The following is a 27,890-nucleotide window of genomic DNA, read 5'->3' as shown; positions in this document are numbered from 1 at the left end:
ATTTCAGGTCCACATAAAGAATAGGAAATAAGCTGTTTTACATTTCGTCCTTGGAAGGAAAACAGGACTTGAGAGATTATTCAAGTTCTTTAAAAAAGTAACAGTACATCTGCACAGTCATTACAGAAACTGAACTTAGAATTGTGGAAAATGAGCTTTTGTAATAAACAACACATTGGAACATTCTGGAGAATGGTGTTGCTAGCAGAAAATAATTAACACATTCTTGTACTCTCATCTTAATTCGTTACGTGAACAAAGACTACAGGAAAGGGAAGATGGAAAAAATTCCTTTAATTTTTTTTTTTAAATCCAGAAAGCCATAACACAAGCCGAAAAGTAAAGGACTATCATTAATGGCAGCCCTGGATACTTCCTTGGATGGAGAAGGCAACAGACCCCAGACTCTTTCTACATCTGGTAGAAATCACCATGTATTGTGGGACTGTGAGCCCCAAATCTTTTTCTAACTTATCTGTCTAAAAAGTCTCTCTCTACTAATCTTGCTGCTCCTTACAAGCACAGAAAATCATGGTCACAATAATACTTCTTAGTAATATAGCTTCTATACGAATAAGACTAATGCCTCAGTAAGTTTGATAATGTTGATCTAAGCATTAATTCAACATACAGGTAAACTAGCAAAAGACACTTGGATACCTCTCTGTAATAATGTAGTCCTGCACCTCAAGTTATATTCCACAACTCAATCATAGCACCATCAGGGGATGTGACACTTCGTAAGAATCCCCTTTCCTAAAATTCTTCCCTCCCTTACTCTCGGGAAGCGAGAGTTTACAATGCTATACAGCCTGTACGTATGGTATTGCCCAAATGATGTAGCTAAAATCCATTCTATTTAGACAAACTCTGACTGATGCATAATGCAGTCTTCATTTCACAAGTCTGAAAAGACATGGGGGATGTTGTAGAAAGCTCCTATAATTGTAAAGGCTAGCAGCTGCTTTGGGAGCTAGCAGAACATTTCCAAAAAGATTCTTCTCTTTGGAAAAGGGACTATTCCTCTGTCACTGACTTATCTCCAATGAGGTCCACATGGAAACAACTGGAGTGGAAACTTTATTGGCAGCTTTGCACAGCTCTCCCCAAGTTGCATTTTCCATATTACATTTTATAAAGTAGGAGTTAAAGAATAACTTTCAAATTGTAGGTTTTTTTAAAAAATGAAGCCGTCAGAGCTATGAAGGCTGGCAACCAATACAAGGTTAAAGCTGAACCTTTACCCTTGCAGACTGTCATAACAATTTCTTTGAAAGGAGTGCTATATAAACTGAACAAGCAGACAGGTTTTTGTGTTCTCACATAAATGGAAACTATGTCATAAAAAAGAACTTTAATGGGCAAATGACATTGGCTTTTTTTTGCAAGAGAGTTTAAGATTTTCTTCCTTTCATTTTTCCTTTTTTTTCCACTTGAAACACACATTCTATCATGCATATGAGCAGCACAAATGGACAAATGCTATCAAAAGTTTCAGTTGCACACAGTATTTCATATTCTGTTTTTTCACCATCCACTGCATTTTGTCTAGTGTTAGTGGATGTATCGGTACTGTACTGCATTTTTTAAGACTTCATAGGGAAAAACTATTACATTGCTCTGCATTTGGTGGAAAAACTTTACTCTTTACAGAAGAAATGTTGTAGAATTTATTAAAACAATAGTGCCAATAAGATTTTACTTTAATACCCGAGGGAGAAATACGATCATCTGCACCAATAAGAAAAAGATGCATGCACTAGGTGCTCTACTAATTACAACTGCTTTGGTGGGCAATATCATTGGTGAAACAGATGTTAGGGACCTATTAACAAAAGTTTTTCAAACATCTGCTTACAATTTTAAGGCAATTGTAAATACAGCACAGAAGGTCAATTGGGCTCATTAAGGTCTATGTGCAAATCTACTGCTGCAGGTTTCTTTTTAGCTAATACTGATTTTTTTTTAACACAGGAAATAGAGTTTAATAGCAACTTGTGTCAATTTTGATTGTGATTTCATACAACAACAAACAACAATTGCATGCCCTGTGCTTCACCAAATAACCCATTTTCCTTCCTCTTTTTCCTCTCTACCTACAGCACACTGCCATGGTTCTACAAGGTGAAGCACGAGGTAAAGGAAAGGTTATAAATTGGGCAATTATATAGAAATGATTGATTTTACTTTTAAACACCAATTATGAATCTTGTTAGGAAATCTTCATTTGTTGGACCAAAGACAAATGGGTTTTGATTACAGCGCATGGTTATGATATGCAAATTATTCTTAAGAACTGGAGTCAGTAGCCCCTTTAAGTGTCAGAACAAGAACACAGATGTTCAGTAGGTCTAAAACATGTTATTGACCGGAAATACTCTTCATCAGTCTTCCTCAAACTGGAACAACCCAGTAACACCATTTTCTGATTAACTGCTCAAGACATAATCCCTTGACCATAGTCCCAGCAACAGCAGCAAGGAGCTACGTTTCCATTGCAGCTGTTAATTAGTACTCCAAAATTCAGGAACACAAACTTGCACAGGAATTTCCAAGACTGGTTCTTTGAGAAGACATCCAGTGAACTTCTTGAGTTACAGCTTGAACTAACCAGGTGACTTTGCACTAAACCAGATCTGCAGTAGTGGGACATTCTGTAAAATGGACCCAATTGTGAATAGCAACCTGCAGCTGAAAGGCTTCCTGAACCAGTTTGGTTACATTCCCAAGAACCCGTTTGCCACCTGGAACTATATTGGTTATACATGGGAAGAATTCTTTGTAACACACAAACCTTTAAAGATTTTAACATAGAGAAGACATTTATGAAAAGGAGGAGGAAAAATGCTGTGATGTAGAGGTCAGCCACTATTAAAATCACAGCCTGGATCCTTATAATGAAAGTTCGTAAATCTGATGGCAAGTGCTGATCTATTAAAAAGCAAGAGTAATTATTTTGTAAAAAAACCTTATAAGCAATTAAAAAAGACAATTCTATTACTACCTGTTATAATTCACTACAGCAAAATTAATGATTCTACAGTAAAACTGCATTTGAAAGCTTCTGAATTTTGTGGCTTGCACCAAATGTGAAGAAGATTCCACTTTAAGTACTTTTCACATTTTACAGCAAACCCAGCTTAGGAAATAAACACTAAACAGCACCTTCTACTATTAGTAGTAGTACACAGTTGAAACGATTAAAAATAAATTAAGCATAGTATAGACGAAAGTGTAAAATTTGTAAAAGTTCTTTATAGCTGCAACCTTGAAGCTGTGCTCATATAGATCTGAAAAAGTAATATGAGTCCTTCTTGTCCAAACAACAGCTAAATCTGAAAGCAAACATCAGAGCTTTCAGAAAACATTCCCATCAATAAAGACTTGTCTTTACTCAGCTTGGCCCAATATTGCCTGCTTTAAAAACTTATCACCCTATCCATCTTCTCTCTGACTTACTAGAAAGGATATTTTCAATGTCTCACAAATTTTCTTCCAAGCCATTTTTCCTTCATCTAGCATTTAGAAGAGTCTAAATGGACTGTGGATTTCTTTATTTCTTGTAAAGGAAGTGGGTAGCTTAATTTGGTAGGGCTGAGAAGTCTGGAGATTACCACTGATAATCTGTAAACTAAGCTTTTTGATTCCTGTGTTTTTAATCTTCACATTAAACTTAGCCGAGCAGAATGTCATTAATGATATACTTGAGATTGAGTAGGTAATAGAATTAACATTATTTTTTGTTTTTAAAAATCCACAACCCCATTGTGGCAATTCCAGAGACTCCAGGTACCTTTCATACCAGAAAGGGAAAAGTTTAGTGACATAAATTACCCCACCTCCAACTTTCCCCTCAGAACTCAAACCATTTAAAAAATGGTTTGGATTCACAGTGCAAAGCTAATTTTAGTGGCCTATCCTGCTTTTACTGAACTGATTGCGATATTTTTCTTGCCTGGGGAAGTGAGGAAGGAGACAGAAGAGAGGGAAAGGAATAACATTTCCTAATAAAAACAGAACTAGGGGCACCTACAAATAAAGACTTAGAAGAGAAGAAAAGCTACCATTACCACATCCAGCAACTTTTTAAATTTCCCATTTCAATACTGATCCAACTTCACCTATGCAACTTAAAATGGGATGCCAAAGAAGGTAAAATCCTTACATTTTACTAGGAGTTAAATGAAAAATGTGTCCCTTCATTATACCACTTATATTTGTTGGATATTATTCAGGACCACTTAATTAAAAAAGCTTATATACTTCCAAATCAAATCCCAGAAATCCCAAAGAAACTGGGTGTGGGAATTGCAAGGATCTAACTAGCAAAAAACCAGCACAAAGGTAACGCTGATGATGAAAGGATTTGCTTTAGCTGAGGAGGACATAAAAGATGAAGTTCTACAAAGACCATTAAGTATTCACCAGCTCACTGCAAATTACACTAAACACTTGGTAAAGAAACATTTGGCAGATGTCAGCAGTATGTAAGCCAAACATGTTCCTTACATTGAAGGATAATGTAACTACAGAGAGGGTTTGTTTTGGAACGATTTCTATAGCACAAAAATAATCTGGCCTCGTCTCCTGGCAAGGCTGGATTTACCAAGGAAGAAACAAGAGAGAACCATGACTACTTATGTGACAAATCCACATTTCTGCCATTTAGATACTTAATATCACTCCTGAAATAAGATATTATTCACAAATTTGGATAATACAACATTTGGTTTTAAAAAAGATTGCAATAGGTCTTTAAAATCTCAAGTATTTATGTAACCTCTTGTTTAACAAGTGTAGTATGTACGCTACTGCATACACACAACTACTTTCTAAAGTTAAAATCTTCCATATTTTGGATTTTGCTATTCCACTATTGTCTTTTGCAGGTTTGAAACTATATTTCTAAGTGTGATTTAGAAACTTAAACCAGAACCTAAACCCAGTGAAATCTGTGGGATTTTCTTCTCCTCTTGATCTCCAAATAGAAGTTTTTGCAGAAGTGCACAGGTTCTCCCCCCAAGTTATTAGAAAGGCCGACTTGAACATTTAATGTTAAAATTAATGTACTGTTAGGTTCGACTTTAGGAAAACTATGTTCTAAAGACAAGACAGAAAGGAAGGCATCTGTTTATAATTAGGAAAGATATCCTTGGCATAACTGACCAGGCTGTCGGTAAGTATCGTGGCTAGGTAGAATTTTTAGATTTCTTTTCTGGCGTGTGAATTTCCTAGAATCAAGTCACATCCTTACAGCTGATGCAGTCAGTACTCCAAGACTTTATGTGCACAGCAAGCTAAAAGCAGCAATCAAGATTCATGTGGGATTCCCATACTTGCTTTCACTAGTGAGCTCAAGTATCGTAAACAGTAAGAAGGGCAGCAAAGCACAATACTCAAGCTAACTCAGGTTAGGAATCCAGGCTCAACCACATACAACAGTGTTGCATATGCTGGTTTGAAACTAGTTTGCCAGATAAAGCATTCCCTCATGTTGGTATTTTGACTAGGAAAGTTAGCAAGAATCTTTTTATTTGCTCTTCTCTTGTTGTTATACATGTGTTTGAAATATCTAGTTATTTTCTTTTCCCCCTTCTCTCCTCTAATGTCAGCAGGGCATCATTTGCATCAGCCCACATTTAATATGAACTAAATCAACAGATTCTAAAATAGATGGTCCACCATAAAGGAATAATACAAATTTGCTCTGTTTCAAATTTTTGAAATAAAGTGACTGGATTTTAATATTGCTGAGTTATCTGCTACTGTCACCTACACAGCTACCAAGTTTACTGAGCACCTTACTGAGATATTTAATGAAAATTCTATTGACTTTTATCATCATAACACTGTTATTTTAAAATAGCATGGCTCTAATCCCAGTTGATAGCTCTGGTCCTCTGCTTATTACATGCTTGCAAGAGTGGCAGCTTCTTGAATAAAACTTCACAACTATGAGTTATCTGGAACTAATGTAAGGAAGGCAAATTTCTATCATCGTATACAATCCTTTGCACAAACACGAGAGATGCAAATGGCAGCTAAAACTATGGTGCTTGAACAATCACATAAACTTGTGAATGCTGGAGAAAAGGGAAAAATAATCAGGCTTTCCCCCACATACACAACACATACAGTCCCTCATTTTCCTGTCCCTATAGAGCACATAGTCCTTCACTCTCACCTCAGTTAGATGTCTGTTCAAGTTCTAGTTCATTTCCTGAACAGACTCATCTGAGAACAAGATAACTGAGTTCTCATCAGCTGAAAATTTTACTTTTGCTGAGGCTGACTAAAAATCAAGCAGGTGAAAGTCTCTGTAGCTTGTCAGCTGGACTCCCAGCCAGAAATACAGACACTTTCACAAGCTCATGCAAAGACTAGCTGTTCAAACAACTGAATTGAAATTACAGCCCACGAATCTCCATTGGGAAAGAATCAGCAAGTGGGCATAACATCTTCCAAACAGAAGACAACCGCCTCCTGAGAAACAGACTTAATTTAAGATCATGAAAACAGAGTTTTAACTATTTACAGCAGTCTGAATTGGGAGTGCAGCTAGCTGTTCATTATACCTCTTGAAATGGCTGATCTTCTACTATCTTAGGGCAGCTGAATTTCTCAGAATTAGCTCTTCTCATACATAATTTCATCAATGTACGTGCCCACAAAAAAGGCATGCTGGTTGTATCCTCATCTGTGACATTAATTCCTAAAAAGGACAAGTAGTGTTCACATCACAGTAAATGAGCAACAGCTATCACACGTCAACCTTTAAATTATCTATCAGGAGCAGCAGTGCCTGAAAAGGAAATACTGCATCTTTAGCAAAATAAACCAATGAACCACCCACATGAACCAGCACTTACCCGATGCAGTGCAAATGAAATAGTGGTCTATAGTCATCCAGTCACCTAACCACAGTAAGGAAATATTGTTTCCTCCGAGGAATTCTTTCTCAAGGTCTCTGTTTAAGCACTTCATACTTCCATAATTCTGTCACAAGTACTTGGCAGAAGCTGTAATACAAACATAACAAATGGCAACCCTTACCAGATTACAAACTATAGTCTCTGAAACTTGGGCCTCCAGAGACATCTATTTTATATAGCAATTTCGTATGTGTAGAGATGTATCCAAGTGGAGCTGGAAGCTACACTTGCCAGAAGTACAGTAGCCGCTGACTATATTCCTAATTCTAGGCATCCCTGCTATTTAAGCACATTTCAGGGGATATTGTGACAAGGTATGAAAATTTCAGGCCACATTTCACAGTGCCCAGAGAGTTTTCTGGAAGACCTGTTGTTCTTTCCCTCAGCAGTACGTCTAAGGCGTTGTCTTGCCTGACTTGACGCATGAGGTATTTAGGGGATAATTTCTGACCAGAATTTTAAAGCTGATGAAACCAGACCTACTGATGTTCTACATTTAAAAAGATACTTGGAATGACTGAAGACACATCCAGGATACTTTGAGAAAGCTTCATTTATTGCTTGCAAAACCATGCAGAAGGACTGCAGAAACAGCTCCAGCAGCAGCAGTTTTCTGCGACACTGCTGTGGAATTAAATTAGAATCTGTTACTAGAAAACCCACTTCAATTAGGTGGGGAGTGGGTCAAAGGGTGCAATTTGTATTCCTAGCTGAGCTTGCAAGGCTTTCTTCTTGCTCATGCTTCTGTTGTGCATGACACAAATATTTCATTTATATCAACAGTGCTGCTATCCTTTTGTAGTCACTTAAGTGCAGCTAATCAGAAATGTCCTATGTTACAAATAAAAAAATCACCTGTTTTACTTCCTCTCTGTGCTATTTTGTAGAATCCACAGTACTGTAGCTCTAGAAAGTACATATCATACTGTGTCCTATTAAGAAAAACTCAGTATCACTCATTTTTCACCATCTTCTGCAGAGCTCTTCCCTTCATATTCACATAAACTTTTGGTTTCCATAGGGACCACATCTGTTACTCATGGCATTCCTATTCAACACATGCAGCCTAACAACATAAATAAAATTTAGAAAGATGCTTGCTGACCACTACATTCAAATGCAAAAGGATGTACCTTTGGCTTTCTAACTTTTTATTTCTGTGATATGATACTATGCAAGAAATTACTTTTTTTCTTTCCAGAAACATTTATGCTCAGGCTTATTTTGCAACTTCTATTCAACATCCTATAATACACATACAGCTATAAAATCTCCCATAGAGAAAGCAACTCATCTGATATCACTTAGAATCTGAGAAGCAAATTTCATTTTAGTTATTTTTTTAGCTAATTTTGAAAATGAGATGTAACAATTCAAATCCTCCTAAGTGTTGAAATGAAATGTAATTTTAGTAATTCTCTGAAATACATTCTGTCAACACAACAAGAAAGACCTCCCTCAAAATTTTTCCTATTTTAGCCTATCATAAACCTTATGAACCAAAAAAGCACAGAGTTATAAGAACTAAAGGATGAGAAACAAATTACATTTTATTTTTCTTAAATATGTTATAATCCAACTTTACTGGACAGTTGTAATTCATCCCTGAAAACACACAGCATAACAGTCACATGTTAAAAAGGGCTGGGGAAGACCCTTGAAAAGTATTCTAGCTAGTTTCCAGAACACGACTAAACCTGCTCAAATCCCAAGCGTAAAGAAATTAGAGTACAATTTTTTTATCAACTTATTCATATAAATGTATGAAGGAGATGCCTTAAAACTTCACAAAACCACTTCATAAGATTAAATTTTGTTGTATAAAAGACTAGAAGTAGATACTTGCTTCCTTCAGAAGTCTTCACATGCTTACATTATTAAAGCTCGCAACTGCAAATACATTTCATATACTCAAGCGTACATGAGTACATTTCTATTGGGTTTGCGTGGCAAGGTTTTGGTAGTGGGGGGGCTACAGGGGTACCCCACATGAGAAGATGCCAGAAGCTTCCCCTATGTCTCACAGAGCCAATGTCAGCTGGCTCCAAGATGGACCCGCTGCCGGCCAAGTCAGCGATGGTGGTGGTGCCTCTGGGATAACATATTTAAGAAGGGAAAAAAGTTGCAGCGGTACAGAAACTGCAGTTGGAGGTAGGAGTGAGAACATGTGAGAGAAACAGCCCTGCAGACCCCCAGGTCAGTGCAGAAGGAGGGGGAGGAGATGCTCCAGGCGCTGGAGCAGAGATTCCCCTGCAGCCCGTGGGGAAGACCATGGTGAGGCAGGCTGTCCCCCTGCAGCCCAGGGAGGTCCACGGTGGAGCAGATATCCACCTGCAGCCCATGGAGGACCCCACGCCAGAGCAGGGGGATGCCCGAAGGAGGCTGTGACCCCATGGGAAGCCCGTGCTGGAGCAGGCTCCTGGCAGGACCTGTGGATCTGTGGAGAGAGGAGCTCACGGTGGAGCAGGTTTTCTGGCAGGACTTGTGACCCCACAGGGGACCCACGCCGAAGCAGTCTGTGCCTGAAGGACTGCAGCCTTTGGGAGGGACCCACGCTGGAGCAGTTCGTGAAGAACTGCAGCCCCTGGGAAGGACCCACGTTGGAGAAGTTTGTGAAGGACTGTCTCCCGTGGGAGGGACCCCACACTGGAGCAGAGGAAGTACGTGAGGAGTCCTGCCTCTGAGGAGGAAGGAGTAGCAGAGACAACGTGTGATGAACTGACCGCAACCCCCATGCCCCACCTGCCTGTGCCGCTGGGTGGGGAGGACGTAGCAAACTCGGGAGTAAAGGCTGGGAAGAAGGGAGGGGTGAGGGGAAGGTGCTTTAAGATTTAGTTTTTATCTCTCATTATCCTACTCTGATTTGATTGGTAATAAATTAGATTAGTTTTTCCCCAAGTTGAGTCTGTTTTGCCCATGACAGTAATTGCTGAGTGATCTCCCTGCACTTATCTTGACCCACAAGCCTTTTGTTACATTTTCTCTCCCCTGTCCAACTGAGGAGGGGGAGTGATAGAGCAGCTTGCTGGGCACCTGGCATCCAGCCAGGGTCAAACCACCACAACATTCTAAACCAAAATTCTTCTACCAAGTATATTTGTTAAAAATATAATACCTACAAAATGAAAATAAATATATTTAGAGGACTAGTGGTTTTTGTTCTGGAAGCAAAATTATGAACAACATGGAGAAGAAAGAAGAAATTACTCAAGAAAACCCAACCAGGACTGTTAAATTCCCACATTAGGGAAGGTCAAATCATACTTTCAGTTAGAGCCTGTAGTCTCAACTTGTATATTTAGAGCCTGCTCAAAACAACTGTAGATTTAAAGAAAAAAAACAAAGTTAGAAAATGGCTCAAATATGACAGGTAAATTTAAGCCCCAGTCCTGTACGAAGTTCTACTTTGTAAGTATCCTTAAAACCACACACAGCCTCAACAAAAAGTTATGTGATTCGACATGCAAGTAAAAACACAAGCAAGTCAGTCTTGAAGCAGCAGCAGGAATATTGCAGAGAAAACATTATACCAAGTACTTCATGGCCAGTACTATTTCTGACCTTAATTTATGAGTCCACTTCCAAGCAGAACTGTTGTACCACCTTAAAAAGAAGGCTTTAAATTATGATATGCAATTATTTGGGGGGAAAAAAAAGGGGGGGGGGGGGCAAGGCAAGGGGATTCTAATTTCAGAAACAAACAAAAAATGCAAAGTCAACTAAATTGATCACAGTCACCAAAAAAAGAAGCTGCTCTCCAAGAAGGACAGGATCTGTTGTTAGAGATTAAATCACTTGTGCCATTTACTTATACAAGCTGCATAAGACTGACAAACAGTAGGCTGGACTCCTGAACGATCAAAAGAACTAAGGACATGGATATAATGAGGAGCAAAACAAAACATAAACATATCATCATTTCTTTGCAGGTAGTGACAAAATTTTGAGTTGATAGAGATGAACAAGCAGAAGAGAATTTCTTTTCCACTGTAAATCATACTCACCCATTACGGCCTGGCAGAAGAGAAGCAGTGCAGAGAAGAGGAGAAATTTAAGGAGGGAAACAGCTTCTAGTCAGTAGATTTTGACAAAAGACTGAAACAGTTATACACTCATGATTATGGGTTGGCTGAATCTGAAGAAGAAAAATCTGTAGTAGAAGCAAATAAGGTATCCTGAGAACTTCTTGATTCTGCTTGAAACACAAAACCTTAATGTGAGCATCTGCCATACAGCTGGTGCTTTAAAACAGACGTAGGTAAAATCAGAGTGGGCATAAAACTAGCTCACGTTTTCTGAAACCAAATCCAACTCAGATTACTGGCAAATAATGCAGACAACACACATATCCTAGTAACATGAATATCAGTGTTTCAAAACCACCCTTCAGAATGTGTTCACACAGAAAAAAACTACATGTAAATGTAACTAATGCTAGGAAGACCTAATACACTATATAATATGGTCCAGTGCAGAAATCTACACAAAAATGGCATACACACCAATAATCACCTACTTAGGAAAAACCACATCTAGGGATCATATTCCTACTCTTCTTGTAATGAGGTCTGTATGAGCCACTGCATAAGATGGAGAGATGGTTAATGTATTTTGAAACCTGAAAACCAGAACGAAGCACCTCAGATTTACTAGAACACATAAAACTGAAAACACAGACTAGGCAAATACTTCTGCCTTACAGCTCATTCCCTTGATGATATTAATATCACACAATAAAAAAAAGACCTTTAGAAATACTGAAGTACATGACAGATTGAAAACAAAACAATCAAAGTTTGTGATTTTTTTTAAAAAACTAAAGTACAGTTTGTAATACACAACCTTCAACATTTAGCTTTTTTAATAGTTATATGGTTGAAGCTTGTAAAAACATTGACAACATGATTTTTTGGAATTCAGTGTTTAATAGTTCTGTTAAATACAGGAAAAAAACCACCCTGGTTTACTGAAGAGCAGCTCATTCATGTCACCTAGCATTGTACGGGATGTGACTACCAGCTGGCTCCACAACCAGCTAGAATGGGCGAGCAGTCCCAGCAGGCTAGCCTGCAAAGCTGCCTGGCATCTCTTCTGTGAAGTCCAGAGTAGGGTGCCTGGAGCATTGTTGTAAAAAAAACCCCAACTTTCTCCTCAATCAAATTAATATGTGTACTCTCCAATGCCAGCATCCATTAGATATAGAGTACAAGATAAACACACACATAAAATGTTCATGTGAATTATCTCACAGTACAAGGAAAAGTGAAAAAGAAATTATAGCATAGTTTGACTGTTGGCAGGGTTTTTTGTATTTTATTAATCTCTGACCTAGTACTTTGTAATCTGAATTTAGCTTAGGCTTTCCTTGTATAGTAACCATCACTGTAAAAAAACCTTCCCTATTTCCAAGAAGGTTTTGCTAGGTACTAGATATATGCAGCTGCAGACCTAGCCAAGTAATTCAGAGAACCTGGTTCTGGATCCAGTAAATGCAATCTGCATTTCTACATTTCTTGTTTTAACACCATCTAAAGATTTCTTTTTTTTAAAGAACTGAATAAAGTGTGAATGTAAAGTACGGGAAGAATTCTGCTGGGGATTTTAATTAAAAAGCTCTAGCCCTCCATCATTAGAAAGCCTCCCTGACATGAGTTAGAGAACAGTTAAATAAAAGGAAAATTTACATCCAAAATCTTGAAAAATCTAGGGTTACCATGCTTTATGAGCCATGTCTAATTTGTATGTGGCACATCTGGTATAATAGATATGATATACAAGCAGCCAAATATTTGAAGTAAAAGTCTTTCCCAGTGCTAAAATAAACAGCACTTCAGATTTTTGCTCAGCAATTTTTGCCCAGTGGGAGAGGAAGCAAGGAAGGAAGAGTACTTATCTACTTATCTACTGTTACACTCTACCACTTATGAATTATCAGTCACTCACCGAGATTTTTGGTTTCAAATCCAAGTAGAAAGCATTCCATTTCACTTGGTTCATGTTTGCAATATTTCACTGCTTAACTTGGCAAAACATCAAAATAGAACATTTTCACCCTTCTTAACCTCTCCTGTTGGCACACCAGTTTATTAAGCTAATGCCTCATAGCAAATTACCATTTTCCCTCTAAACCAATATAATTCTGTTGTCATGAACACCCTGTATTACAGCTTCAGCCAGCTGGAGAGTATTCATTCCTTCACAGGTAAAGGGCTACAGTTTCTGTCCAGTTGTTCCCCAGTTACCAGTGAAATATAACTTGTCAATATTATCTGTTCTGATCACCACCAAATGCTGAAACCTCCAAATAGTACCTTAGATGAAAAACGGGTTATCAGGTAGAATCCTAATGTGCCAATTATCTGCACTCCCAAAAGCACCTACCACACTTTCTATGTCCACGCCATGTCGAAATAAAAACCAGAAGTCTGGAACAGTAACATACCTTCAGCAAGGAGCTAATGATGACCAGCAGACATTCTCCCAGACTGAATTACATTATAGCCAACATGTAACAGGACCTGCTTATTGATTGACCTGGACTTCATAAAAAGGAAAACTTCAATTTTACTCCAAGTTTACTTATTCTTCCCTTTTCCTTCCACCCTCCTCCCAAAAATCTGACTATCTTGTATCTAAAATCTTCAAAGTAAATGGTTTCTCTGTTCCCTTTACTAGCTGGTTTCCACAGAATTCTGGGTTGAACTTTCTGGTGAGTCTTGCAGAATAGTATCAATTAGCATTAAGTATACAATGTGTTACACCTATTCTTGCAGATGTCCCAAAAAGACATTTATGTCTATCTCTTCTTGTCTACTCCTATTTCTGCATAAAACACTAGATAAAAAAATTATTTCTGCAAGCCATAGCTGAAAACAGTTCAATCTTATGAGTTCATTCTTTCCTTTTGGTTTTACCTTTTTTGAACTATTTATGTTGTTAGTTAAAGAGAAGGTGGAATTGCGCTGAATTTCATACTTGATACTACTCTTTAGTCATACTGTGAAAACAGTCAGAAGTTTGAATCCATTCTTTAGCGTAAAAAATGTCTTAACTGTTTTTAGGAAGAACAAGCAGGTGAAAAGTAACAGAGAAGGTAGAGAAGGGAGCATGCAAATTCCTGACAACACACATCAGAAATATGTGCAATTTACACATTTCAAGTCAGCTGACACTTACAGAAAAAGGGAAGGGGTGATTTAGAATATTACTCATTCTTTTTAAACTATTTAATCATTACAACTTACTCGTTCCAAACCGTGTTCAGAACTGCTGGATTTAAAGCAGACCAATGAAGAGTTTTGAGACAACTAAGTATAGGAAAAGCTAAATTCAATGCAGTTTAACAAAACAATTTTTTTCCAGCATATACCAGGTCAAGATCTGAGCTCCTAACTGAAATAAGATTGATTTCTCCTTTTTTTTTTTTTTTTTTTTTTTTACTTATCGGTCAGCAACTATCAGAATGATTTTAACAGGAAATTGCTTTTCAAAAAAAAGACACGAGTTCTGCATTTTCTAGTTTTAACAATTGGTACTAATTAATAAAATTGTAGTAACAGGAAGTTGTATCTTATCCATCTCAAACATGAAATTGAACCAAAACCTAAAAAATAAGGAAATAAAAATTACTGATAACAGCAAAATACTGGAAATGTGTGAGGAAACTACTGGGAATAGAAATAAACATAATATAAGGAGAAATCTTCTTTTTATTGTCCTCAAAAGATAAGCATGAATTTGCAATCCTTGTCTATAACAAAGATTAAGAAATAGAATAAATTTGCCTAGAAGATTTTAATATGGTTTGTATACCTAAAGTTATAACTGCTTATATAAATTACTAGATCAAATTAAGATCATTTTATAATACCATTTATGGTGCTGTGAAGGCCATGTTTGGCTGTTAAACAAAATAATTCCTCCTCTTGCTCTGTCAGAAGGGTTAAAAAAAAACCTCAGGAACATGGCATGCAGTGAAATACCTATGACAATATATTCTGTAATCAGTTTCCAGCTCTGTGGCTACAGCACATGGCTTTGTGGAAATCTGTGTTAATCAAACAAACTTCAATTCCTAGGGACAAGATTAGAATAGTGAGTTAATTTCACTGCAAAGGTGATATCCTGTGCCTGAATGTGGTTTTCTAGGTTGAATGTTTCCATACAGCAGACATTTCAACCGGCTACACCAAGAATCTTTAATTGTCATTACTTCTTAAAAGCAAGAAGCCTCCTAGGATAAGGATTCTTTCCTACTTGAGGCTTTATAGCACGCTGGTACTGTGGTGCAGAAGGGCATCTTCTGTCTATTTTTTCTGTCAGCACATAGTCAGTATTCTGATGGAGAAAACATGCCCCAGAAGAACTCTGCAGTTAGTTCCAAAGAAAACCATGTAAACTTAACAACTGAATGGCAGCAGAATGCTGATGCTAAGATAGAAATGAAACGACAGGCAAATAAGCTGGAGTCACAGCGTTCTACTGACTTTCCAATACCTTCCCATTAAAAATTCTACTACAAGAAATATCCAAGCCACCCACAGCTGCTTTTCAAAAACCTTGGCAAAAGGTGATTATTTCACTTTTCTTTTTTCAAACGGACAGATAAATTGTGATGGAAAATATTAAACATTCCACAAGCATTGATCCTTGCTAACCTGACATGGTCTACTAACTTAACATTATTCTCTATCACATGAATTCTACATGACATCAACTACCACACAAGATTTGAAATGTGCATTAAAGCAGGTGGCCACCAGCAATTTCTTTTATATCTCACATCTGGTACCATACTCCATATAAAGTATACACATTATCCTTTGCTAATAAATCAAGACTTGAGTGAGAACTCTTTATCTAATTTCCAGTCTTGAAACTTAAAAGCTGTAAAATAATATTCTTTCTTTTTTTCTGCATCTGTGGACAGTATTTTAAACCATTTTCTTCTTTCAGGGAAGCCTGACAGATGGCTTACTGAGATTATATGAGCATTCTTCTGTATTACTTCATAAATGTATGATCTTGACAAAACTTCTGTTTCAGAAGCCAGTAGCACAGAGCTTATTGGAGGGAAAAGGTTAAAAAACCCTAATAAAATAGAAAAATTCTTCTTTCTCCTAGGGCTGGGATGAGCTTCTATATTCAACAAGGAAAAAAAATGTTTTTTGGTACAAGATCAGTACTTCATCAGAGAGTTATATCCAATGCCAGTAATAAACAGTTCTAAAACAGCTTGTAAGCCTGTTTGATACCTCTGACACCTGCATTTACACCAGTATATCAAACAACTATTTTTTCCGAGGGCATCAAGTCCTGGTTACTCCAGTGAAGAGTAAAATATTATTTTTAGCCACTAAAGCACTATCTGCATGTTACTCCTTCAGTGTTCATAAATCTCAGTTTCACTGCAACAGTCATATTGCGCAATACACATCCTTAAAAGGAAGCTGGTTCTGTAGGAACTAGTTTGCAAGACCAAATTAGTTCTCATTTAGACATACAAGAAAATCAAGTCTTATATTTAAACAAAGCAACTGATTATATGGGTGAAATATTTTAGCAGCAGATGATGCAGCAGTATAAAAATATATTGTTCTCTTTCACTAAGCCCAGAGCCCATCTAGGTCTACCAATAAGTTTTAGGGGCTTAGAAATGGGTGAATGAAATTCCATTTTGAAATTTTAACTGCCTATCCAAGGATTTGAATGAAGACAGTAAATTAGTGGATAGAAAGCATTACAGTCAGGTGGAATGAATTCTGAAGCTTTTCTACTGTCATGTAACATGCAATTTAGTGAATTAGACGATATCCAAAAAGTACAATGTAATATGTTGTAAGCCGCATTTTTAAAAGCATGAAATATAAGCAATTTGTGAGATTCTGATTAGGTATTAAAAAATTGTTATGATGGTAGGAAAGGTTAAAAGGATGACTAAAAATAAACGAGCAAACCAGGACATCATAATTTACAGATTCAGTTATGACTGTAAGCAAAATTATTATTTAGCCTCCACAAAATAAAGTGCTCCCCTTTCCTGATACTCCCCAATTTTCAAACAAAAAAAAAACCAGAAATGGAATCACCATGTGCTTAAGTGGAGTTATTACCAGTCTTTATAACTTCAGAAGAAATCAAATTCAAACACCATGTAAATTATCTTTCAGTAGATAATTTGCCTTTTTAACAAGGGAGTATTGGGATTTTGATCAGTAATTGGTTTGCTAAGCATGCTGACAACATGTAGATTTTTCCCCAATTAATACTGTGATCTTCTTACATCCCACTTATTTTACCCTAAGCTTAGCATATTTGCTAAAGAAATATTCAGTAAATACAGATAACATTTGTTTCCCTTGAATGCCATATTCTTATTTCCTCTTTCCTATGTCTCAGCCTCCATCTCCCTACTTTTTTTTCTCCTCTTGTTTTCTCTTCAGTATGCCTCTTCATATTCCTCTGTGAATGGACAGACTGATGACCCATTCAAACACAGATCAAATGAAAAATGTCTATAGGGCAGTTTACAGTTGTATTCCGCAACTGCTTAATGTAATATGCCATATGTGTTTGCAAAGAATCCTTTAAAATACTTTTGGATTTTTTATGTAAGATAATATCATCAGTAAAAATAGTGTCAGTTCAAGTTTACAAAAAACATTTGGAAGTTCATCCACGTTTAACAGTTAAGCAACAAGAACAATGCCAGTAAATTCTTTTGAAAGCAACATGAGGTACAGCATTTTATAGCAATCCTGGGGATCACAAAACTGCAGTGGGGGAACCTCGCTTCTTTTACACACCATTCTACAGGCCATGACATTTTAGGCTAAATGATATGAGGTGTGATAAACGCAAGCCTTCGTTTGAATACAAACAGATTCTTAAAATATTTTAACTAGGAGTATAAGTGAAAATAAATTAGGCCAGTGGGATTTAGCTAAAGAATTCAGATTCTGTGGGATTTTCTTAGTTTACTACTTAAGTTAGAAATTATACAAGCTTTGCAAGTTTTTGGCTCTGGAAACAATCAGGGAATTATTCTGAAATTAAATCACTATCTTCTGACTGGCAGCATAGGAACAAACAAAAATCAGTGTATTTATTCTTAACATCACTGGAGCAGGTGCTGTCTAAACTTCTCTAAACAGCCATGCCATAAGTTTCTTAGCTCCTACCTTAGCTCCCATACTGTTGTAAGTCCAGCCTCTTTTTCTTCATTTTTTTCTAACAAGGGCAAAGAGATGGAGATGTGCAAAATGAAAACTGAAAGCCATGATCCAACTTCAAGTTTCTAAGAAATCTGATTACTCTCTTCTCCCAGTGTAGTCAGAATGAGAAACTGGCACCTCCAGAGAATAATTCAGACTTTGTGCAACTGCACTTAGTTGTAGTTCAGCATTCAGATCTTTTCAAATAAAAGTAGTTAAAGTCAAAAGCTAGCACACAGCATGTTTGTCTCCATGGCTGACAACAGCGATTCTTCCCGTCAGCTTCCTAAAACGATCAGACAAAATTTATTCTGTAGACGTAATTCCAAGGCTGAGATAGCCCCTATGCATCACTTAAAGCAAGTGTAATGGCCAGAGAAGTTGCCAAAGCAACACATACTGGGCTCCCCTTCTTCTCCAGATTCCCATTTTCTGAAAAAAATAGGGAGTCTGTCTGGAACTTAAACATAGGTCAAGTGTAAGAAACGTGTACTGCCCAGCCAAGTGGACTCTTTACTAGTTCCTAAACTGGGGCTTCCTCAGCCACACATAACGTGGGCAACCCATTAATCAAACGCATTATCAAGTCACTTAGATACCTAACCGCTATTCTGTTTTATTTGAATGTAACATCTTCAACTTATTCTTTTACTAGCCTGATCGTTATAACAATTACAGTAAAAAGGTATGAAGGAGAAAAGCAGATCCATGACTTGTCCAAGCCCCGAGCTACTCAATGGGGTTAATCAGGGAGGCGGGGAGGTTGTTTCATCTGACCACATTATCAACATATGTAGTTTTGCTATGCCTTACTGTTCAGGGACAGGCCACTGCCCGAGCATTCACACACCGGTGACTCAAGGAGCTGCGCACACACCACCCGAGTCTTTTAACGGCTCGGACCGGAGTCCCTCCACAGCGGGCGGCTCCAGGGAGCTGACGGATGCCCCTTCCGACTCCTCACACACACACTCACCCTCAGGCGCTTCCTCTTCCCTCAGGCTCGACCCTAGGTTTTGTGAAGCAGAGTCTTCGACATGATGTACGTCAGACGAATTTATTGAGCGGTACGGCGGTATAGGACAGCTCGAGCTGGGTGCCTCCGGAGAGGGACCCCGAACAAAGAAATGTCCGGGCAATTATACCCTTACAATCTAAGTTCCCTTCCCCTCATATGACGGTTTGGTCCAATAGTAATATTTGGGTCTGGGGTCTTGTTCCTCATTGGATCCTTTTTCTGTCTCCAGGTGGGCCACTCCTTTTGTTATCTCCAAGAGGCAGCTTCTGCTGACAGGTGTGGTTACCTTATTTTTGCCATGATGCACCTTCTCAGGGCCCCCCTTCATGTAACTAAGTAGAAGTTCACTGCTTGTGGCCTAAGGCTTTAGCAAGTCTTTCTATTAATGCTATACAATGAATTTCATTTGAGCTAGGAAATGACTATACAATAGATTCCGTTTAAGCTCCTATAACACTTACTCTCCCCTTTTTAAGTCAATGGGTCATGTCCTACACCGACTTATGCCTGTCTTTGAGTTTTTTAACTTATTACTATAAGCACATGACTTCATTAGAGGCTGTATTCTGATCTGAGCTCAGATCGGTGGTAATAAGGTGGCAGGTTTCCCAGTGCACAGAAAGCCATTGGATGAACAAGGATAGCCCTACCTGATATGCGTTCGCACTGACACTACAGAACTGACACCATTATACTTAACATGCTATGAAACGATGACTGAAAAAGCATGAAAATCTCTTTCTCAGTGAAGTGCAAACATAAATCTGTAAGTGCTTCTGCGTAGTTTAAGCTTATCGATAGTTTTTAGTAAATAAAAGTTAAAATTCAAAGGCAGACTTGACAGTCACAAAGTTAGCAACTGAATAGCAACAATATACATGTAATATGTTGTAATTAATATTATAAACATATATAACAATAGATTATATATATTATTATGATATATTGTATTCTATTACATGTATTATATACTTTTTCAAGTTAATCCTCTTCTTCAAAAAAATGTGATGATTTGTAACTTCAGCATTCAATTTTTTCATCTTAATACAAAAAGTCTGTTTTAAAATGTGTGCATGAAAACAGCACTGTGTAAAACAAAACAGTAGGATGTTATTGAAACCCTTCCATTTCCATTCTTTAGCTCTCATTTTAACTGTGCAGTCTTACAGGGTTTCCTCTCATATTTAACAAATGAGGAGTGCTCCAAGGCTACATGTGTATTCATACGACAATGTGAATTGTTTAGGAACTTCCAGCAGCAGGGTAACACAATATACTTACTATAAGAGTTCAACGTGGGTTAATTGCTCTGCAAAACGGGTATCTTTTTTTTGTGACTCAATCCCCTTTGGGAATGCCAAACCTCCCCCTGCACTGACAGAAACCATGCAAGCAGGGGGCCCACTTCATTAACAGGAAGAAAATCTACTAATTTTACGTAACAAAAAAATAAAGAGGAACATATTTTGTCTTCAATTCCATGAAAAATCAGACACACAAGGTGCGTGACAGGAAAATAGGGACCTAATTGTTTAGCACCCTCAAGAACTGTTCACAACAGGTGGAAAGAAAGGCACGGAAAATTGACGCAAAGGAGATGACAAATCCTAATACAGAAATCTTTCAGCAAGCATGTAATGAAAAATGGTATTGCAGAGAAGAGTCTGGGAATGGCACAGAACCAAATCAGTGCCAAAAACTTCCGAATTCCTCCCTTTCTACAGGCGAGGAAGGGAACAGACTCTTGGCTGTATTACAAAAATTCCTGCATGATCTTTTATTATGAGGCTGAAGGACAGCTTTCTCTAACACTGGATGATGCAAAACACTACCAATAAGTGAATGGAAGAATAAAGTATGAAATATTATACATTTCAAACTAAATTAGCAAAAATTACTGTTGAAATTAATTTGATTTGATTTAAGGGAAACAAACATATTCAGTTATTTGAGCTAATCTTTATCACTAAAGGAAGGCACAAAATATTGAATATAAAAAACCCCTTAAGGAAAACAGACATGGAAGCAGCTATTCCAATGCACTAACTTTCATCTTTTGAGAATAAAAAGCCCTTCAACCCTATAAATAAAAAACCCAGAAGTTTAAAAGTTAGTAAGCCCAATGACAAAAAGAACAAAGGAAGATGATATTATATCAAGGCTAAGTTAAATGGGACGGATGTAGATTAAAAGCATAAAATTCCTTGAAGAGCAGATCTATTGCCACTAGTATTTAACTTCATAGACACTCATCAAGCAAAGCATTCCTATCCCACACAACAGTTTAACAAACAAACAAACCCAAGGTATCTAAGCTTTTAAAACCAATCTGAACTATTGTGAGAGCTCTCTGCACAAAGAAGTACTCATTATCCAAACTGATAAAATATTTTTGGTTATGTATCTGTAGAAAAGATTATCTATAAAATGCATACACCATTTAAATGCAACTGACCAATTTATCAGCATACATTTTTAAAGTATCCACCATCAATGCCTCTTTCTTGAGAGAAAGGCATCCTTCCTGCCCACCATGGTATTTTCCAGCTCTCCAACATGCATTCTTGAGGGACAAGGGTGTAGGGGGTTAATTTTTACAAACTGTTAATGTTGGGGATAAAACATTTATTTATAGCAGACAACGTACGAGGATAGTCTCACCATGCTAAAAAGACAAAGATTACTCTTTGAAGACTTTGTAGTTCAACAACACATACGTTTTCAAGAAAGGAAACCACAAGGTCTGTGACGCAGCTTGCCGTTGGTTTTGACTATTACAGCAAAACAGCTTCCTCCACCCACCTGAACCCAGATGATGAGGCATGGCTAGCTAAAATAATATTAAAAGTAGTAAACAATTTCCATAGCTTTTAAGAAAATGGTCAATCAAGTTGAGCCAATAGTTGTAAGAGGAATAATTCTGACTTGTAGTTACAGTCCTAGTGGAATTCTGAGACAAGTATCTGAGAAGGGAGGCTTTAAACAGGTACGCCTGCCTGATGATGAAATGAAAACAAGCACTGTGACTGTATGGCATATTTTGCAAAGGCTACGTTAATGCCAAGTTTCTACCTTCAAATGACATTTCAACCCACTCCCCACAACATACCTGATTTTAATTTGTTTTCTAAAATATATAGTTTGAAGAGAGAATAAGGGAGATCACCGAGGTGCATGCAATGACTAAACATGAGGCCACTGTCTTTACATAGAGTAACACATCACAAGGATTTGGGAAAAAAATTAATCACTAAGAATAAAATATAATTTGTCAATCCCAACTTGTCTGCTTGTGCCTCCGAAGTGCCATTCCAACTTCCTTCAACTATGCGCTGCTCTTACTTTTCACTCATACCTGCATTAGCAGCACACATTTTTGAATACAACTAAAACAAGAGTTTTAAAGTGAGTCCTAATGCTCCCTTTCCAAAATTAGAGCTGTAGTACAATTTTAAAAAATTAAACAATATTAATCTAGAAAAGCATAAAGAAAAACTAAAGGGGCACCAATGATGTAAAGGATTTTCTTTTTCAAAGCTTTTAACTGTTTGGAAATTGTTTATTCTAAGCTGACATTTTATTTAAATATCCTATTCAGCAATTATGAAAGCAACTTCATCCCACATTTCATTTCCACTAAAATTCACCATTTTTGTGTCAAACTCTTCCTAACAACGGCACTTTGTGCTTCTTAAATATTGGGGAAAAGGAATCCACAATGGCATTTCATATAGAATATATCACATGCTGGCTTAATCATGTATAAATCAAATCTTCTGCCAACTAAAACATTAAAACAGGATATAAGGTGCCAGTAAAGAATAAAACTGAAATGTAGATCTAATTAGTTTATCTTTTAATGAAATGCTTGTGAAACCATTCCAGCCAATTAAGAGTGTGCTAGAAATATTTCCTTATCAGTCTCAGGTCTTGTGAGTCCAGTAACTATGTCTCTACAATGTAACACCTGTATCACTATATCAGATGCATCCTCAAAAAATAATGGTTTCATCTTAAATCATGCAATCCCAGGCATGCTCTGAGGAGAGGAGACAGAGAAAGTGGAACTGCTTCTGGCAAGGTTAACCTGTTCAATTGGCATTAGGATAAATATCTTTGAAGACAAGGTTTCTGAACTGAAACTTACAGAAAGAATTTCCTTTTAGAGAAATAACAAGGAAGCTTCTAATCTTTGGTAAGGATTTTAAATCTTAGTTTAAGAAATACAAGTGGAAATGCTTTTAAAAATAGCCTCAAATGGTTCAAATAAGGCTTTTAACAGGAAATCATAAAAGCAATATTGATCATTTAAAACTATATGACATTTAAACAAATCTTTATTTTATAATTAGACTAATGCCATTTAATTTTAGACACCTACAGGTGAATTCACACTTCGTTTGTTACCTTAGGACACATAAATGGACACCAGTGATAATACAGTGTGTACGTTAATACGGAAACTGCCAAGACCTGCCATCTGGAGAGCTAATGAACAATCAAGAGATCCCAAATTAAACTACAGAATTTTCCCTTAGAATCTTTAGGACAACACTGTCAAGTTCAATCTATTCACTTAGCCTCCAGAATCAATTTTTCAAACTTTATGACAGGTCTAATAGTTTCCACCTGTTTCTCTTGCTTGACTTTTGACTGGCACGTTACCAGCCAGGGTGGAAATGCAGACAAAGACCCCTATTAGGCTCCGGCTGTTTCTCCACTGTGAGGTTGCTCAGCCATTAAATTAGTTCCAGCCCACTTTCTCCTTCCACATCTTAATTTTGGGGGGGTATGAAGGTTTGGGGAACTGGAAAGAAAGAGGGACAATAGTTTGATATTCAGTTGGTGCACAAGGTATAAGAAAATGTAAAATCATGAAAGTTAAATGCTGAATTTATTTATGATTTACTAAATAAATAATTTACTAACTAAATTTATACTAATCACACTAATTAAGTTCCTGAGGTGTCTGTATGGTATTTTCAATCATCACAAACTCGGTAAAATTTGAGAGACCCTAAGAGAGTCTATCACATAACAAGCACTTATTGCAATACATGATTACATAAACACAGTATTGCAATTTTTTTTCTGGGAATCACGAATGAACAATAGATACCTGGTTTTGGTTCAAGCAAAGAAAATCTTTTTTCCTGATATATGTTTTCCTTTCCTTCAGAATTGGTAATTAGAAAAAAGTGTCATACACATATCCTAACAAATTCATATTGGTTCATTTGGAAGTACCTTAAAAACCTGACAACTTTTTTCTTCAATAAAAATTACCTAATAGGTATTTGCATCAATTTCTAGTGATTTATGAAATGCTATCATCTGTGAACACTCGAGGTACTGTGCTGAATTGCAAATCACATGGACTACATTATTCTATTATTCATGACAACAAAGTATTTACCATAACATCAACCATAATACTTAAGACAAGTATTTTAATTTATTAAAACAAAGGTCTTTCTGTAAGATAAATTTAATTGTTTGAATTGTAATCTGACTGAGATCATCTTCCCAGTATAAGCTACTTAGAGCCAGGACTTCTAGTTTACACCTTACCTGAAAACTGACTACTCAAGCTGCATCATGATGGGGAAAATCTTGAAGACCTACATCTGTAAACACTTCATTACATTTGGACTACTTAATGTAAAAAAGCAACCTGAGTGCTGACCACTCTGCTGGTACAGCACTTTAAAGATAAGAGAGTAAAGGTTCCACAGTCACTGGAAAACCAAGACCACTTCTCTTAGCTGTCTTGCCTTTCTTGATAATATAATCATATATAAGTTGGCAGACATGATTCTATTTAGCTTGTGATATCTAAATAAATTCACAAACCTCTGAATTATATACCTCATCTTACTGAGATGTGTGAATAATGTTACTGAGAACCACCACCAAAAACAACTGTCACAGAAGAAAGGTCTTGACCTATTAAATTATCACTTTGTCGGTTTCTTCACAGTACTTCTGCTTTCAATCTAGTGGGCTGAACATGCTGTGAATACTAAAAATTAAGAAGCAAATGCTACAAATGCTTCTATAAAATAACTCTTTTCTTTGTGGCTTCTTATTGAACTAGCATGTCTGTCTATGTCCAAAAGCCACTGCAAAATCAGCTGCAGGATGAGGATGTATATCTGGGGGAAGGGGAGTGGCAAAATTAGATAGCAACATTTTTTTAATGTGTGTGCACGAGCACATATGCACACACAGAGAATAGCTTGGAATTAAAAGAAATTTGTATTTGATTCCAACTGTCTCTAAATTGCAATACTTCAGCACAAATTATCAGTGTCAACTGTAAGACTACAAACTGATTTACTTTAATACTGTTATAATGCATCCTCATTCACAGATTTTGTGCATGTACATTCTAAAACAAATCACCTTTATTACTTGCAAGAAGGCATATTCTGTAACTTATATCAGTCTCACAATTTAGGCTCTCTAGCTGAGAACTGAAGCTATTATTGCTGGTTAACTAATCAGTTACAATAACATTCAAGATGATTTAACTGATGATGTTTATTAAAAAAAAAAAATCCAACCCAAAATTCCTGAGGTTATTTTCAACAGTAAAATTCATCTGCAATTTCTGCAGATAAATTAACACTGATACTCAAAAGTAGCTGCCAAGAAAAGTTATAGCTGCAGGTAGAAACACACATAGAATAATCTGTCCTGAAGAGCAACAACTTCCCAAAGACAGTTTTTTCCATCAGACTGTTCATGAAACAGTATAGTCTTTGTACATAGACTCCAACCTAAGATTTAGTAACTGTGATTTTCATATCGCTTAATCCCACTCAAAACTGTAATGAACTACCTTCTCAAAGGTATCCCACAACTCATTCACAAGGGTCATCTATGCGATGATGAAAGAATGTCTAGCATAACCCTAATCGATGTTTAAAAAAAACCCAAATAAACCACTAAAGAGCATTTTGGTGAAATATTCAGTAAAGGGAATAAGAGAACACAGTAATCTTAAAATTAAGGCCACAGTCTACTTGGTATTACTTTTGTCAAACAACTAGCTTAGAAGATAACTTGTACTAGAAAATGCATGTAATCTCCCAAATATGCACATTTACTACCTTGAACTTTCCTATGGTGATGTTCATGGTTTGCAAGAGGAATAACGATTAAAATCCACCGCCAAGTAAAAAGTTGTCACATTCAGATATTTCTACCCTTTATGGCTTAGTATTTTATACATTATCAATTAATATTCTGTCAACACCAAGATCTCTATTTTGTGTCCTATCTAGAAGATAATCGGCTTTTTTTTTTTCCTTTGGCTAACTTGTAGGCAAAAAAGAAACCAAAGAGAAAGAAGATTCTTTCTGAACATTGTGTGTTACTATAATTGTGAATTCCAGATCAGAAAGTTTATTCAGTATGGTCTAGATCACTATCTTACCCATCTAGAAGATTCATTGTTGTTGTGGTAACTTCAGTAAAAAGAAGAATCTTTCCAAGTTTCTTTGTTTGAAGATTCTGTTGATATGTCTTCAGGCTGAAATGTTCTGATGAGAACCTTCCCATCTCAGTGATGACTGGCATGAGAGATGGAGTTAATTCCATTTTTGATTCACAGGATGAAACAAATTTAAGAGACACCTTGCTGGATGCTCTTAATCCTTCAGCATCTACATTTCCCTCGAGCCATTTCAGAAAAGCAAGATGGATTTCCTGTGAGCAAGGGAAATAAAATAAGGCATAGAAATGCAGACCACCACGTGTGAAGACATACATTCTTCTGAGAATATTTTTATTCAAGCAATTATCTTCTACTGCAAAATAGGAAAATTAACTCCATGTCCTCTTCAAAGATCAACTTCTGCTACTTATTCTAGTCCAGCCTCGCCTGACTACTACGTACTGTCTTCCTAGACTTGAGACCATGCTCCTTTGCAGATTAATTAGGCTTAATCTTTCCCTGTAACAGCATTTGTAGTGGTTCTCCTAGATACTGAAGCATGGAGTGCACACATTCATCTGTATTATGCAGGTTTTTCAACATGCTAAGTTTCTTTGCTGGAAGTCCTTTAGTCCATTGCTAAGACTCGATCTGAAGGATAAAGCAGCAGCTAAGAAAAACATTTACTGATTTCTCAGTAGAATACCTACTAAAATTGTTCATATCTTCAGCTAACAGAAGCTTCACTGCTATTACCTTAAATATAGACAAAAGTGGCTGTTAATTAGCTAGCTAAGAGAAGCATGTAACTCAAGAATGCACACAACTACGAAAATTCTACCAGTGTATGAAATGCAGTCGTATATATGCTCTGTTGTCCTTGTCCCAGTCAGTGGCACAGCTAGCACACATTTCTGTGCAAAAGATTTTAAATGTGAAATATACATGTACATACATATATAATTTTATATGGCTACATAGCAAAACTTTGATTTTTCTCTCCTTTATTTTAGGTTATTTAGAAATACATTTTTTTGAATGTGAAATGAAGAGATGAATTACTAGGATTATTACCTGTCTGGTGACACCCTGAAACAACTGTTACACATTCATAGAACTCTTTCTGGAGATATCTAATTCTATTTTGAGAGATTTGATGTGAAACATTTGCCATGTCTTTAGAAACCGTAAGTTAACAGCCCACGAACACAGATGCCGGGACTTCTTTTTGCTAAGCATGTTGCTTAAATTTCGAAGAGCTCTCCTTCTAGAGTCAGAGTGGTCAT

General features: G+C 36.8%; 1 protein-coding gene across 1 annotated transcript in view; it reads right to left on the bottom strand.

The window, feature by feature from the left end:
* HLCS (holocarboxylase synthetase) overlaps positions 1–27,890 on the bottom strand; it is a 132,726-nt gene that overhangs the window by 57,356 nt on the left and 47,480 nt on the right. The window contains exon 6 of the mRNA XM_069785122.1: positions 26,605–26,876. Within this exon, the coding sequence (XP_069641223.1) occupies positions 26,605–26,876 (272 nt within the window). The remainder of the gene's footprint in view (positions 1–26,604; positions 26,877–27,890) is intronic.

Source organism: Haliaeetus albicilla, chromosome 6 (assembly GCF_947461875.1).
Source record: "Haliaeetus albicilla chromosome 6, bHalAlb1.1, whole genome shotgun sequence".
NCBI classification, from domain to species: Eukaryota; Metazoa; Chordata; class Aves; order Accipitriformes; family Accipitridae; genus Haliaeetus; species Haliaeetus albicilla.
The sequence above is the reverse complement of the archived record's forward strand: the minus strand, read 5'-3'. Positions and strand labels throughout refer to the sequence as shown.